We start from the raw sequence: 14,368 nt of genomic DNA on the forward strand, positions 1-14,368 counted from the left end.
TAAAACCCATGAAAGGTAGCAGAGTGACTTTGAGATCACACAATCTCTTTGATTTTCAGTTTTTATCTACAAAATGAAGATGGAAAGAATAAAAGCCACTCCTAGGACCATTAGCCAGATAACATAGGACACTCTACAACACTGTAGATTCAATCTACAGGGATGGGTGGGAATTGGGGGCTTTTTTTTTTTTTGTCTTTTTGCTTTTTTGTTTTGTTTTTATGGCAACTGTTGTCATAGACTGCAAAAAAGCACTGGACCTACTTTTAGATCTTATGTCCCAAACTTACTAGCTGTCTGACCATGGACAGATTACTTAACTTCTCTGGGCTTAGTTTCTCATTTGCAAAAGAGATAAATCATCTGCTGTACAAGGCTCTTGTGATGGGTTCAAAGGACCATGTACTTGAAAATACCTAGCGTGATGCCAGACACATAGTAGGGGCTATAGATACCAGTTCAACCTGATGGTTCAGGAAAATAAGCAATTAAAAACAGTTTATAGTTACATGGCAGGAGGTGGGCTAAACCATACAATATAACAGAATTAAGATAGCAGTATCCATGTAATTCTGGTACAAACACCCAAGAGTGACAGCATAAAGGGCAACTTTAACAGAAGCGCCTATGCATGCTTCAGACCAGTGTATTGATCTCCTTGGCCAGTGCACCTTGGTCCCTTTCAACATGAAGTCTGAAGTGGTTTCAACAATGCCAAGCACCTCTTCCCATCTACATTTGGATGGAAGGTTTACTGTGTCAGATGCTGATGAAAACCCTTGTGTAGGTCTCAGGACAGCCACACGGGTGCAGGAGAATGACTGACCAAACCTCAAACAGCAGAGTAGAGAGAAACATGTCCCAGAAGGTTTTAACTAAGAGCAGAGGGCACAACTGCTCTAACTCTTGCTCTAACACATATCCCGTCTTCACTGCTCGTTGACATCAAAGAGCAGTTTGAAATAGAATTCCAACAGTCGCCAGTGGGTATTCGTAAAACCGTGGTGGGAAAACGTTCCCTTGACCTACTCTAGTTGTCACCATGTTCTGAAGACCCATAACTTCCAAAGCACTGTGCTAGAGGCTGTAGAGATAGTGTCTCTAATTCTCCGAGAACCCTGTGGATAAACCATGCTGTTCCCCTTTCATAGCTGAGGAAACCGAGGCTCAGAGAGTGTGAGTATCTTGTCCGTGTCACACAGCTGGTCCAGCTCTCTTTATTAGACCCTACCGTTTCCCTAACAGGGCAGCTAGGCTCAGCTGGAAGACCAGGGGGCACAACTGGGTGAGTCATGCTTCTTAAGGATAAAAAAAAAAGTTGCCAAAATGATATGCACCATGATCGGATAATCCAAAAATAACCTTGAGTCATTCATCATAAACTGTCACCTTTCTGTTCTAATCCCAAACCCTCCTTCCCCAGCCATCTGAGAAAGTCCTCTTGGGAAAAGAATGGGTCTCACGTTGTCCCTCTGTTCCCAGGAGCTGGAGCCTCTCTATGCGCAGATCCACAGACCTAAGAAATAGCATTGACACGGGCTTGCGGCAGGTGCTTCAAGACCGGCATGGAAATCAGCATCACGACAGGCTCTCTTGTATTCTTTCACCTCACCTCATCCCACGAAGAAATTCATGATTGCCCAATGGAACTCGCTTGGAAGAGGGAACTAAGAGTTTTTGGCAACTTACGGCAGATATTTATGGCAGCACAAAAACAAACAAACAAAACCACACAAGAGTATAAACAAATCATACCCAACATGGAATCACAAGTCAAGCAAATGCTTGCCCAACAAATATTCTAAGCTCCCTTAAGGTGGGTTTAAGATGACCTCGTGTGTGAAACCATAGTTCTCCTTTTATTTCTCTACCTGTTGACAGATGTAAAGACATCCGATGGGGAGGAACAGGCCTCAGAGAGTTTCATCAGGGTTGGCACTGACCTCATTGAGGCAAAAGCGGGAGTTCCTCAGTGTCATCGTCACCACCCCCCAAGGCCTGGTCTGCCATCTTTCCCCTTTCCCTTCTTTGTCATGTTTGAGAATTAATGGGTGTACAAATTTTTGTATTGCTTTTGACTTTTTTTAGATATTGGTGAAGAAATCTAACTGGGGGGAAAAAAAAAAAAAGCCTTGTATGAAATGAATTAACTTGAAATCGCAAGACAAATGAGTGATTGATGATGATTCTTGATTGAGAATGTTGCCAAAACAACCCTTTAGCTATTCTGCATCCCGGTGGAGAAAGACAGCTTTCGGTTTAACCTTCGCTCTGTGAGTAGGAAAGGACATCGAATCCCATTGATGAGAAAGATGAAAAATGCATCTGATTACCTAGGAAGCTCTAAACTCTAAGGACAATAAAATGATATTTTTTATTTTTCCGATATCTTGCTGCTGTGATGCTATGCAGACAAGTGTCTTCTCCATGTGCCATTTTCAAAGAAAAGTCATTGCCAAATAATTCTGGTACAATCCTAGTAATGTGGTTCTGGTACTTAAAAAACCAACTTTCTAATGGAAAAACGGTGACATGAATATTCAGCATAACAAACTGATTCCATGGTCACAATGGTTCATCTCTATCTCTTTTTGTACATCAGAAAATTCAAATGGAATTTTTATTTTATACCTTGAAAAAAAAAAAAACCTTACCATTAAACTCTTTAAATATTTAAGGGAAATGGCTTTAAGGAGTTCTAATGAAAAAAAAAATTGCCAGTTTGGTTTGTTTGTTTTTTTTTTTTTTTTTTTTGTAAATATAAATGTTAATGAAAATGCTTTTTAATAATGCCATCACACTGTAGAGAAGGTAGCTGATTGAGTGCAAGATGTGACAGACTTGATGGATGGGGGCTCACTTTCCAGAGGTTACTCTGGAGCATCTGGTGGGAAGCTGGAGTTCAGGGCCAGCTGGTGGGAGCAGTTGGCCAATCAGCAGCTAGTGATCAGGACGGGAGCACGTGACTCCACCATCTCCTTGAGCCTTTCGGCAAGAGTACCGCCCTCTGTGTGAAACAAGAGACAGTCCTCGGTCTGAAGGCCTGTCCTTCAGATTCTGAAACTCACTCCCACCTCTCCACTCCCACCCCTGCCCCACCCCCGCTAGAAGTCCCTGGACTGTTTGTATGTGAAACAGAAGAGTTTAAGCTTCCTTTTTTTACATTTATGAGACAAAAAGTGCAGTGTTCGGTTCGTACGTTTCGCACATGATTTTCACAAAGAATCTATATATTTTTGCCCTACAGAGAATTGTTCTACAGGTCACATGTGTTTTCCCGACATTCCTATGCAGTTACCGTATGTTGAATTTAGTGGTTTAACACTAAGAAGAAAACTTTAAGGAGTCATTTGATGAATTGGATTGGGGATGGGGTAATTATGATGACTTGGTTTTAAAATTTGACGAGTCGCATTTACCTTGATACAATTGGCTTGAATAGGCCTGTGTGCTTTGGTTCTTCCTATCCATAGACATGGAAATGATTCGGGAGAAGGTATACTGTTCCCAAAGGAAAAAGTTGGTAAGTCGAGGCAACTGTTACCGTTTGAAGCCCAAATAAGACACGTTCAGGTCACTGGGATCTAAATGTTGTCCAGTTAAGGAAAGCGGGAAAGTGTCCATTATAGGCTATATGGACCCGCCACCCTAATGTGGAAGATCTGAAGAACCAGGAAGGTGGAAAGGGCCCTTGACCTTCCTCTGCTGCTGGCATGTGTCGGTCCGGCGTCAGTTCTCCAGGAACGTGCATACACCTTTGATGAGTTCCTTCCACGTGAAGGGGAAAATGCAGACGGTGGGATACGCATCCGAGTTGTCCTGAAATCAGCTCAGTTGTGTTTTCTGGGGATTTGATAAGATAGGCCATTCCCGTGGGGAAATGACTTCAGTTGCTCTGTTGTCCATGATTCTGATTCTAAACCAGTGGTGCTATCTTCTCCCTCACTATGGCTGTCTTAGAGTTTGTCTTGCAGTATCACACCCTGTACACTGATTCTGTGGGTTGCTCCTGACACGTTGCACGTGAACTCTGGCTGATGTTGCTGCTGCGGGTACATCAGGTACATGGTACGGGGCTCATGTCATAGCCCAAAAGTGACAGCCCAGTGGACTTGTCATCCTTCCTTGAATGTGGTTGAAGACATAACTGGCTCAGAACGTAAGGAAGATGGCCCCATGGGATGAGGGAAAGTGAGGGAAACAAAGTCAAGATTTGCAGCTGCCACCCATGTTATCATTGGCAGAATTCTGCTGTTTAAGAAGCACTGTGTGGTGAGCTCAGAACCACCGTATCCTATCCCAGGAAGACAGTGAAATTTCCAAATGAGAGCTGAGGTGCTGGTCCCGAAAGGCCATGGGGCATCTGCACCGTTTCAGTTAGAGCGATAAAAAATCCACGTGTACAACTGTTAATGCCTCATCCTTCACTAGCACGAAATTTGTCACTTTAAATTTTGAAACCAGGGAAACACCACCTGTCATTCCGTCCCCATCCCCCACAGCTCTCTGATCTTTCCATGCCGCAAGACTTTTTGATAATTTGTACTCATCCCAGTGTCTACTGAAACCCCATCGTGTAATGTACCAGGCACCTCCTTTAAAAAAAAAAAAAAAAAAAAAGTTTTCTCTGTGGGTTTGGTTCATTTCAATTTCTGCGTTCTGACACATATTTTTTTAATAAAGATGAGAAAGAGAAAATGACTGTTGCAGTACATTTCTAGACCTACTTTAACTTTACCTCAGATGACAGTTTGTTAACATATATGGGACACATTATTTTTAACTTTATGTACAATGCATTCAACAGAACAGCAAGATTTTTAGAAATTTTCCATTAATTTCTGTAACACGCCATGTAAAACTGTTACAAATAAACATGTTTGAGAACAACAGCTTAGCCTGGTTTTATTCCACAAGGTGCTACTGGATATTCAGGTGAGGGATTGCAAAAGGCACTTGCTTCTCTCAAAGCTTTCATCTCCCCACACGAAGGTGGCCTTTTATCCTGGCACTGGGCCAGGGAAAACAAAAACAAAAATGCATCATTGAGGAGTTAGGTCAGTTGGTCCTCAGTTCAATCCAGGCTACACTTGGAAAATCAACCACAGTGAGGAATGAGGAGGAAGTGGTCAGAAACAGCACACCGTGTGTAGATGTGGTGTTTGAACCCGCCTTTAGCATGGCACTTTCAAAGTTGGGAAAAGACCTCCAGACTCTCCCTGTGGATTTGTGTCTTCTCGAAACAAAATGAAAATAAACAAACCAAAAAACCTGTTAAACTATTGTTTGGAAGGACCAAGCTTAACCTAGACTTTCGAAGAGTTTGGCTTGTAGTTCATTTCAAGATCATCTGGGAGTTCCCATTATGGCTCCGTTGGTTAAGAACCCTAGACTGGTCTCTATGAAGGTGTGGGTTTGGTCCCTGGCCTCACTGGGTGGGTTAAGGATCCAGCATTGCCTCAAGCCATGGCTTAGGTCACAGGAGCAGTTTGGATCTGGTGTTGCTATGGTTGTGGCATAGGCTGACAGCTACAGCTCTGATTCGACTCCAGCCCGGGAACTTCCATATGCCATGGGTGCAACTATAAAAAGGAAAAAAAAAAAAAATCATCTGCTTTAAGGCACCCAAAGAAGGAGGCACTTATATTCTTTCATAGTCCCACACGTCACACCAAAAAAGAGAAAAGGAAAGTAAATCTGAAGCTGAACCTTGACTTGTATAAGTATTGAAGATCAGAAGAAAAAAAATGTGTGTGATTTTTCTCTTGTTATTAAATCTGTTCGTTGATCCAGTAATCAGCTAGATTACAGATTATGATTAGGTCATTGAGATGCCAAAAAAACACTTCTGTTTAGAAATGTTTATATTAACGGTTGTGTAAACACGTGCCCTCATTAAACAGAAAGTATTAAACAGGTGTTACCACCAACTTTGAGAAAGTGAGATAAAGGATTCCAGCAAAATAAATTTGGGCCATCAATCAGATAAAAGTAACAACTTTTGTACAGTAAGAAAGGCTCGCTCTTGGACTGAATTGTTAGACAGTGTTACAGAAGCCTTTCTGAATAATAGTGCCTCATGCTTGTTGAGCAGCTAACTGGTGCCTGATAGATGCTCCATGCTGCATGTCTGTTTTCTCTTCGGATCATTAGATGTTATCCCCAACTTATAGGTAAACTAAGACATGTCGAGATCAAATAACTTCCTCAGCTAGCAGGTGGTGGTGTTAAGATTTGAAGTTTGAGTCTCTTTGCTCATATTTGATCATAATTTTTTTAACAACGGAATATTCACCCTTTTAAATCATTCTATATAGTCTTGTTGAAAATCCTGACCGCCTATACTTCTTTCCAGTCCTCTAGTTGATCTTTGGTAATATGTTAGATTTCTAAGTTCCTCTAGTTTAAAATTTTTTTTTTTTTGTCTTTTTGTCTTTTTGCCTTTTCTGGGGCTGCTCCTGTGGCATATGGAGGTTCTCAGGCTACGGGTCCAATCAGAGCTGTAGCCGTTGGCCTACGCCAGAGCCACAGCAACTCAGGATGTGAGCCACGTCTGCAAGGTACACCACAGCTCATGGCAACGCCAGATCCTTAACCCACTGAGCAAGGCCAGGGATCGAACCGGCAACCTCATGGTTCCTAGTCGGATTCGTTAACCGCTGAGCCATGACGGGAACTCCTAAAGTAAATTTATTATTATTAGATGTTGGTATTTAAGTATGTCGCTAAATTCTTAGTTTCTTATTTAATGAGCACTTTCGAAAGGGTGTGTGTCTGAGGGATAAAAAATATACCTTTTGCCCCTCTAGTTCAAGTTTAGCTGAAACCAAGCACCAGTGATTTACTTTTCCAAGCTAAACGAATCTTAAAGAAGTGACAAATTAAAAAGTGTCCTATTTAACTGCCAGGCGGATGCCAAAATAAATCAGCCAGACAGATCTGCTTTCATTTTGTGCTTGAGAGAAAACCCTTGTTGTTTTGACAGTAGATGTTTTTTGTTTTACTCAGAATGACAGTAGGAAAAATGTGTAGAATAAAAACAGGTTTCATTGAAATCAACCTTCAAAGCACTGAAACCTTTTAAAAGATGTTTAAATTCAAGGGAATTGTGAGCAGTGGTGCCTGAAAGATTTTTTAAGAGGTAAACAGATGTAAATGGCTTTCAAGCCACTTAGTGACTAATTCTCAGTATTTCTGTTAAAATAGGAATAATAGTTGCCACTTTTATGCTGCTCTTGCATGTGCCACTCATTTTCTAGCTACGATTTCCAAATTCTTACACAAGCCCTGAGAGAAGAGAAATATGCTCCCCACTTTGCAGCCTAGGAAACTGAAACTCAGAGATGTTATGAAACAGCCGTCAATCAACAGCCAAAGAGCTAACGTCGTTCTCAGGGTCTAACCTTTGAGGGTCCTTCCTCTGCTCCAGAGTTCCTTCTGGAGGCAGGTTGCGGTGATGTGAATTGCTCACGTGCTCTCAATGAAATACTTTTGAGTCTTTCTATATTCAATTCCAAGTAGTGTCGATTGCATTAGAAAAATCACACCCCGCATCATCCTACTGATTCAGTACCGAACTTGATTCCTCAGTAAATGACTGTAGATTTAACAAAAGAGAGAGAGGAAAACATCCAGTTTTATTTTCAAGAACAGTAATAACCCTAATGTGATCCAATGAAGATTTAATTTCAAAATAAAACCCTAGCCTTCATTGTATCATCCAAGATACAGAGATCTGAAGAGGGGACCTTTTTGAACAGGTTTTTTTCTCCCTCCTTTGCTGAAGAATATTAATGACTGCCAAGTGGAACATGTCTAAATATTCTTGCAAGACAGCAGCCTCTGGTGACGTGGGTCTTTAATCTTCGAAACAGCCTTTTGCCACTTCTGAGGTCACAGCCTGGAGTGGGGAACCTGTGGGGATGGTAGAAGAGGGAAAAATAGCAATCAGGGCTGATATCTTGTCAACAGGAAAATGCTATACTGTTCTCCTTCCTACTGTATTGTCAGCAGCCCCGCCATGCCTCTTTGGGAGCCGCCCTGAAATCTGTCTCATTTCAGATGATAGAAGTCGGTCACCCAGAGCCCAGGGCCATGAGCTCAAGAATCTAGGAACCTAGTTAGTCAAGGGAAGTTGTTTCTTTCTTTCCTTTTGTTCTAGGGCCTCATGTGTGGCCTATGGAAGTTCGCAGGCTAGGGATCGAATCAGAGCTGCAGCTGCTGACCTACCCCACAGCCACAGCAACGCCAGATCCTTAACCCACTGAGTGAGGCCAGGGATGGAAGTTGCGTCCTCATCCAGACACCATGGGAACTCCTGGAGGTTGTTTCTTCTTACCTGTCTTGTGTCCTTTCGAACTTTGATAGGTAAAAGCAAGAGGGTCGATGATCACACAGTCTGTGTTTAGTCTTTTATTTTTGATGATGTTTTTTCATACTTTATTCAAACTTTATGAATGTCAGCATAGCTTTATTTTTTGTAACTAATGCTTTACTTTTTTTCATTTCTTTTTCTGTCATTGACTTTTTTAAAATTAGAGTATAATTGATCTGCAGTCCTGTTTATCATTTTAGAATGAAGCAACATCCTATTATAAACTAAAAGTGAAGGAAACCTTAGTTGATAGTCCACTTTTAGCAGAAAAGAGGCAAATGATGCAAAAGTCAAGCAGGTAGAAACTCCATAGTTGTCTTTCTTCTTGTCGTTCACTAAACTTGGGCAGAACCTGGGGAATAGAGTATTTGACCAGATCGTTACCCTTTGCTTGTCATTATTTGTCTCTTTTCTCACACACGTGGATCATGCCATCTCTTCTGGCAAGTCAATAGAGTAGCTTACAGAGGGTGGACACTGAATTCATAAAGTCTTGGTGTAGGTTCCGGCTCCATGGCTTTCCAGTTGTTTTGGCCTCAGACAAGTCACTTATGTTCTCTAACGCTCAGTTCACTCACACGCGCAATTGAGACAATAGTACCTACCTCAGAAGGCTGCCATGAGGAGTTCCCACAGGGGCAGAGTGGGTTAATAATCCGACCGTAGCGGCTCCAGTCTCTGCAGAGGTGTGAGTTTGCTCCTTCGCTCAGCCCAGTGGGCTGAAGGGTCTGGCATTGCTGCAGTTGTGGCGTAGGTCACAGCTGCAGCTTGGATTCAGTCCCTGGTCCAGGAACTTCCATATGACCATGGGTACAGCCACTGAAAAAACAAACACACCAACAAAAAAGACAAGTTTAGGTGACATAAACTTGATAATTTCATACCTGGAACGAAGTAAATGCTCAATACACACCACCTATTATTAATACCAAAGAAAGACTGGTAGCTATTGTGTATTTTTATATTGAATTCTTTTACTTTATAGTTTATCCTTTCATGCCTATTATCCCAGCACAGTAACTCTCCGAAGTGTACAGAATGGCAATGAGTGATTATTATCTCTATTTTATTGTCAAAGGCAAAGAAACACATCTCTTGGAACTTTTTCTGCTGGCAAACTTTAAGCAAAAATCTGTCACGTATTTATTCATGTGACAATGAGTTATTAAGCCCGTGCCATGTACCAGGTCCTGTGATAATCACTAGATATTCAGAAAAAAAATTTCAAGATGCGTATGTGACTGTAACCATTTCAGTAAGTTCAGATTCTGGTGGGGGAAAGGAGAATAATAGATGAATAAATTATGGTAGGATTCGCGCTGGAGGAAAGATACAAGCTAACTACTACGGGAATGGTGGGCAAAGGCTGTACAGAAGTGCTGATGGCTGAGCTGGGTCTAAAGAAATAAGTAGGAGTTCATCATGTGGCATTGGCAGTAGAGGCAAAAGCTGTGGCAGAACTGGCAGGACCAGTGAGCATGGTGTGCCTGGAGTGGCTGTAAATAAAGGGAAAATGGTACACTATTTAAGCTACAGCATAACACAGAAAAACCAGTTTCCCAATTCATATTTCAAAGCTAAAATAATGAAACATCAAAAAAAAAAGTAGTACAAATTACAGCTTAATTTTTCAAATGAATAATCAAAAATTTTTAAATTAAAGATTAGCAAATGAAACACAGCTGGAAACCGTTACCAAATGAAGTTGATTCTTCGAATGCAATTAATAGGTCAACAGAGACTGCCTCATCTTAGAGGCTGCCAGAAAGGCATCTGATAAAATTCATTATCCTCTTCAAGAAAAACGCTGGAAACTAGAATTAGAGAATTTCCTTCTCGTGGTAAAGAACGTCAATCTCAAACCAAGGGGAAATGTAGCAGTGAAGCTTGAGGGCATCCCCATTAAAATCAGATGGAGATCAAGGCTGTCAGCCATTGCCTTTATCATTTAACATGATTCTGAAATTTAAAGCAGTGCAGTGCCCTCATATAAGAAAAAGAAATCAAGTATTTAAATGTAAAATGAGAAAAGTATCATTGTTTGAAGATAGCATTCTCTAAGAGGAATAACTACCAGAAGCTGTAAGAACTAATAAAAGAATTTAGGTGATTAGTTTAAAAGTAAATATATATATAAATCAATCTTTTCTATATTACTATAAATAACCTTTTAGAACACTTAATGGGAAAATAGGTTCCATTACTAATAAGACTAAATTTAATATTGAAGATATAAGGGCTACCTTTTTTAATTACAAAATCTTGTCAAAAGGCATAAAGTGAACAAATTCAGGAAGTTTCATGATTACAAAAATGTCAATTTTTTCCTAATCAGTTTACAGCAGTGTAATATCAGTCATAATCTCAATTTTGTATCTTCCATTACATATTCATGATTGATAATAGACTAAAGAATAACTGAAGAGAAAAGCAAAGAAGGATATTCAAGAAAAAATTAATGTAATGAGAATAGGCATACTGTCAGATCTCAAAACATAAAGATAAAATCATTTAAAGTTACTGGTATAGGACAAAGAATAGAGCGATCGGTGAAACAGTGTAAGCCAGAGATATTAGCTCAAGAAATTAGTGTATAATTAATTAATGGATAGTTGAAAGTATTCAGACAGTGGGGATAAAAATGTCAACAAATGGAACTGGGACAATAAACACTTAGAGTAAGTTAGATTCTTCATACCATATAGCTAATTAAATTCCAAAATTATCTCAAATGTATCACATATAGACATCAAATGTATCAAGTGTATCATGTAAACATCAAAGTATATGGGAAAAATTCATGACTATTCATAGAGGGATAGAAAAGACCCTCAGGAGTTCCCGTCGTGGCTCAGTGGTTAACGAATCCAACTAGGAACCATGAGGTTGCGGGTTCGGTCCCTGCCCTTGCTCAGTGGGTTAACGATCCGGCGTTGCCGTGAGCTGTGATGTAGGTTGCAGACGCGGCTCGGATCCTGCGTTGCTGTGGCTCTGGCGTAGGCCAGTGGCTATAGTTCCGATTGGACCCCTAGCCTGGGAACCTCCATATGCCACAGGAGCGGCCCAAGAAATAGCAAAAAAAAAAAAAGAAAAAGAAAAAGAAAGAAAAGACCCTCATAAGTCTAACGCCAAGTACAGAAAAATTCTTAGGTGTATGGATAGATTTAACTTCATGGAAAGCTATGTTAAGAAATGCCATGAACAGTATTAAAATGCCATGGGAGATGAGAAAAGTATTTACAGCACACATTATAAACAAAACCCCGTTATCCTGAATACATAGAAATCTCCTAAAAGCTTACTGGAAAAGTTTAGAGAAAAAATGGTAAAGAATATGAACAAACAGTTCCCAAAGAAGACATGAAAAGGGCCCATACATAACAGCTAGAGGTAGAAAATAGCAGCAATGCTTTATCAATAGGGAGCACGTTAACTAAATTACAGTATTAGGCAGCATTTTTTAAAAAATGAACTGAGCCTAAATAAGCTTATATGAAACCATGTAAACGATATTTAAGAAAAATGGATTTTAAGTTCCCACTTCCGTTAGAGTATAAAAAGAATGTGTGTAGGTGTTTCTGTCTCCTTATAATTTTTTACTATGGTATTCATGAGACTGCTCATTCATTTATTAAGTATCCACTGAGTGCCTGTTGCGTGCCAGTCATCTTTCTAAATGCTGAGGAAGCAAAGTCCTTGTTTCCATGGAGCAGTGTTTAGGCACCTGCTAACACTGGAGTGAGTAACCCTAGAGGGAAGGGCCACAAGAGGAAGAGAAGAAACTTCTGTAAACCTCGCGGTGCTTTTTGAAATTTTTTGCTGCCACATACTTTATGTTTCCAATATTGTTAAGGGTCAAAAATATGTCTTTACATGAGTAAAATTTTGTAATTAAAGAAACCATCAGGATAATATTTCCTATTGGATGATTAAAAAGCTAATTATTCCTGGATTGGTGACAATGAGGAAAAAGGTACCCTCAGACATTTTGAGTATTTGATTCAAAGATATCTTTCAATGAAAATCTTTTAAAAGGTGCATAATTTTCAATGTGGTAATTCCATGCCTAAGACTGGAATTTAAAAGATGGAAATTCCCAAGAGGATGAACATGAAGAGGTAAGATGTTCTTCACTTATCATGTATAATAGAGAAATCTGAATTTTCAATACTGTGAGACTATTTACACGTATACCTGTAGAATGGGAGGCTATGCCTATGTTATCAATGATAAGCGCCTTGAAGACAGGAACTAGATCTCTCATATTCATCTTCAGCATCAGTAAGTATATATTTATGGACATGGACTCTGCAGTCATCAAAATAATGTTGTAAAACCTATATTTTGCCCCAGGGCTTCCATGCCATTTCTCATTAATAATTCAGTATAGCAGAGTGTAAAATCAAGTACACATTGTGATCCTAATTTGGTTGTATAAATATATGCATTTACATGCATTTGTAGAAAAAAAAACCCTGAATAAATCCGGGTAGTAGGAATACATATGACTTCCATTTTTTATTTGGGGCTTAATTTTTTTTAGGGCCACACCCATGGCATGTGGAGGTTCCCATGCTAGGAGTTGAATCAGAGCTACAGCTGCTGGCCTGCACCACAGCCACAGCAATGCAGGATCTGAGCTGCGTCTGCAACCTACACCACAGCTCACGCAGCTCCCACTGAGTGGAGGCCAGGGGTCAAACCTGTGTCCTCATAGATGCTAGTCACATTCGTTTCTGCTGAGCTACAACAGGAACTCCAATTTTTATTTTGTTTTGTTTTCCAGTTTCTCTGTAATGAATATCTATTACCCTTTCAAGCAGGAAAAAAAAAAAATGTTATTTTAAGAAAGAAGAATCCATTAGGCAAAAGTTAAATGCTATTCAGGTATCATAATAACAGGTAATATTTGTTAAGTTTTTAATATGTGCCAGATACTCTGAAAAATATCTAGATAGTTTACCTAGACCCGCTCAGTTCATCATCCTCAGTCCAGCTCTGTAAGGTTTAAACTATTACTGTTCCTATGTTACAAATAATGACACTGAGGCTTAGAAAGCACCCATGACACAGAATTAGCTGTTGGAAGGGCTGAGGTTTACACCCAGTCTAACCTCAGAACTTGGATTCTTAATTACACCAGGTTGCCTTTTCAATTAGCTTCAGAACCACAGGTACTTATTGAACCGTTATTGGATGAAGGTTGGTGATGTTGAGTATTATATGGTGGAGAAAAAGAAGATTGGAATCAACAAACTGACTCAAACACAAAAGCAGTTTCTCACTCTAAGCTTCAAACCATGCTAACAAAGCAGTTGATAGAGATCATCAGTCCCCTTCTCAGAGGAAGCTGATCTTCAGAGAAGGTTGAAATGACTCACTGTCATCCTCTAAACAGGTTCAAGGGGACCGTAAGAAAGACCATGTATCCTGCACTGCGTGTGTTCTTCAAAAAAGGTGAGAATGGTTTGGGGAGGGCTGGACTGATCTGTACCTTGCTCAGACAATGAGTCCGCTAACACAGCAGGCACAGAATTCTACTCTGAAAGCCCACAACATTTTACAGATCTTGGCAATCAGTCAGTTGGAGTAAGAAGAGGGCCCAGAGATTCCTATTTCCAAGCCCCCCCAGTGTGCCTCTCTCCTCATTGCTGTCCTAACACCAGCAGCACCTGCCTCTCCTCCCCTCCAAAAAATCATGCCATGATCGAAGGAAAACAATCTAAGTTATCTATGAAGCCCACTGTTTTATCTAATTGTTTTAATAAATATAAAACTTAGAAATATAGTAAAAATAAAATATATAAAGCTCTGATAAGTTTGCTCCTAACCCCAGTCTCTCTGCCAACTTATTTTGCTGTTAGTATTTTTAAATTTGTATTTAATTTTAATTTAAATTCTATCTATTTTGTGGTTTTTTTAAGGTGGATTATTTTTTGTTTTAATATTTTAATTATAGTTGATTTGCAATGGTCTGTCAATTTCTGCTGTACA

At 40.0% G+C, this 14,368-nt stretch overlaps 1 protein-coding gene across 34 annotated transcripts in view; it reads left to right on the forward strand.

Annotated features, from left to right (window-relative positions):
- The window catches only part of DAB1 (DAB1, reelin adaptor protein), a 1,217,809-nt gene extending 1,212,917 nt beyond the window's left edge, over positions 1 to 4,892 (forward strand). For 33 of the 34 annotated variants that reach the window (XM_021093137.1, XM_021093135.1, XM_021093141.1 and 30 more), the window contains one exon: positions 1,483 to 4,892. Coding sequence is in view for 6 of the 34 variants with exons in the window: in XM_021093169.1 (XP_020948828.1) it covers positions 1,483 to 1,527 (45 nt within the window). In the remaining 28 variants the exon portion in view is untranslated. 34 annotated transcript variants of the gene reach the window in all.

This window comes from Sus scrofa, chromosome 6 (genome assembly GCF_000003025.6).
Source record: "Sus scrofa isolate TJ Tabasco breed Duroc chromosome 6, Sscrofa11.1, whole genome shotgun sequence".
NCBI classification, from domain to species: Eukaryota; Metazoa; Chordata; class Mammalia; order Artiodactyla; family Suidae; genus Sus; species Sus scrofa.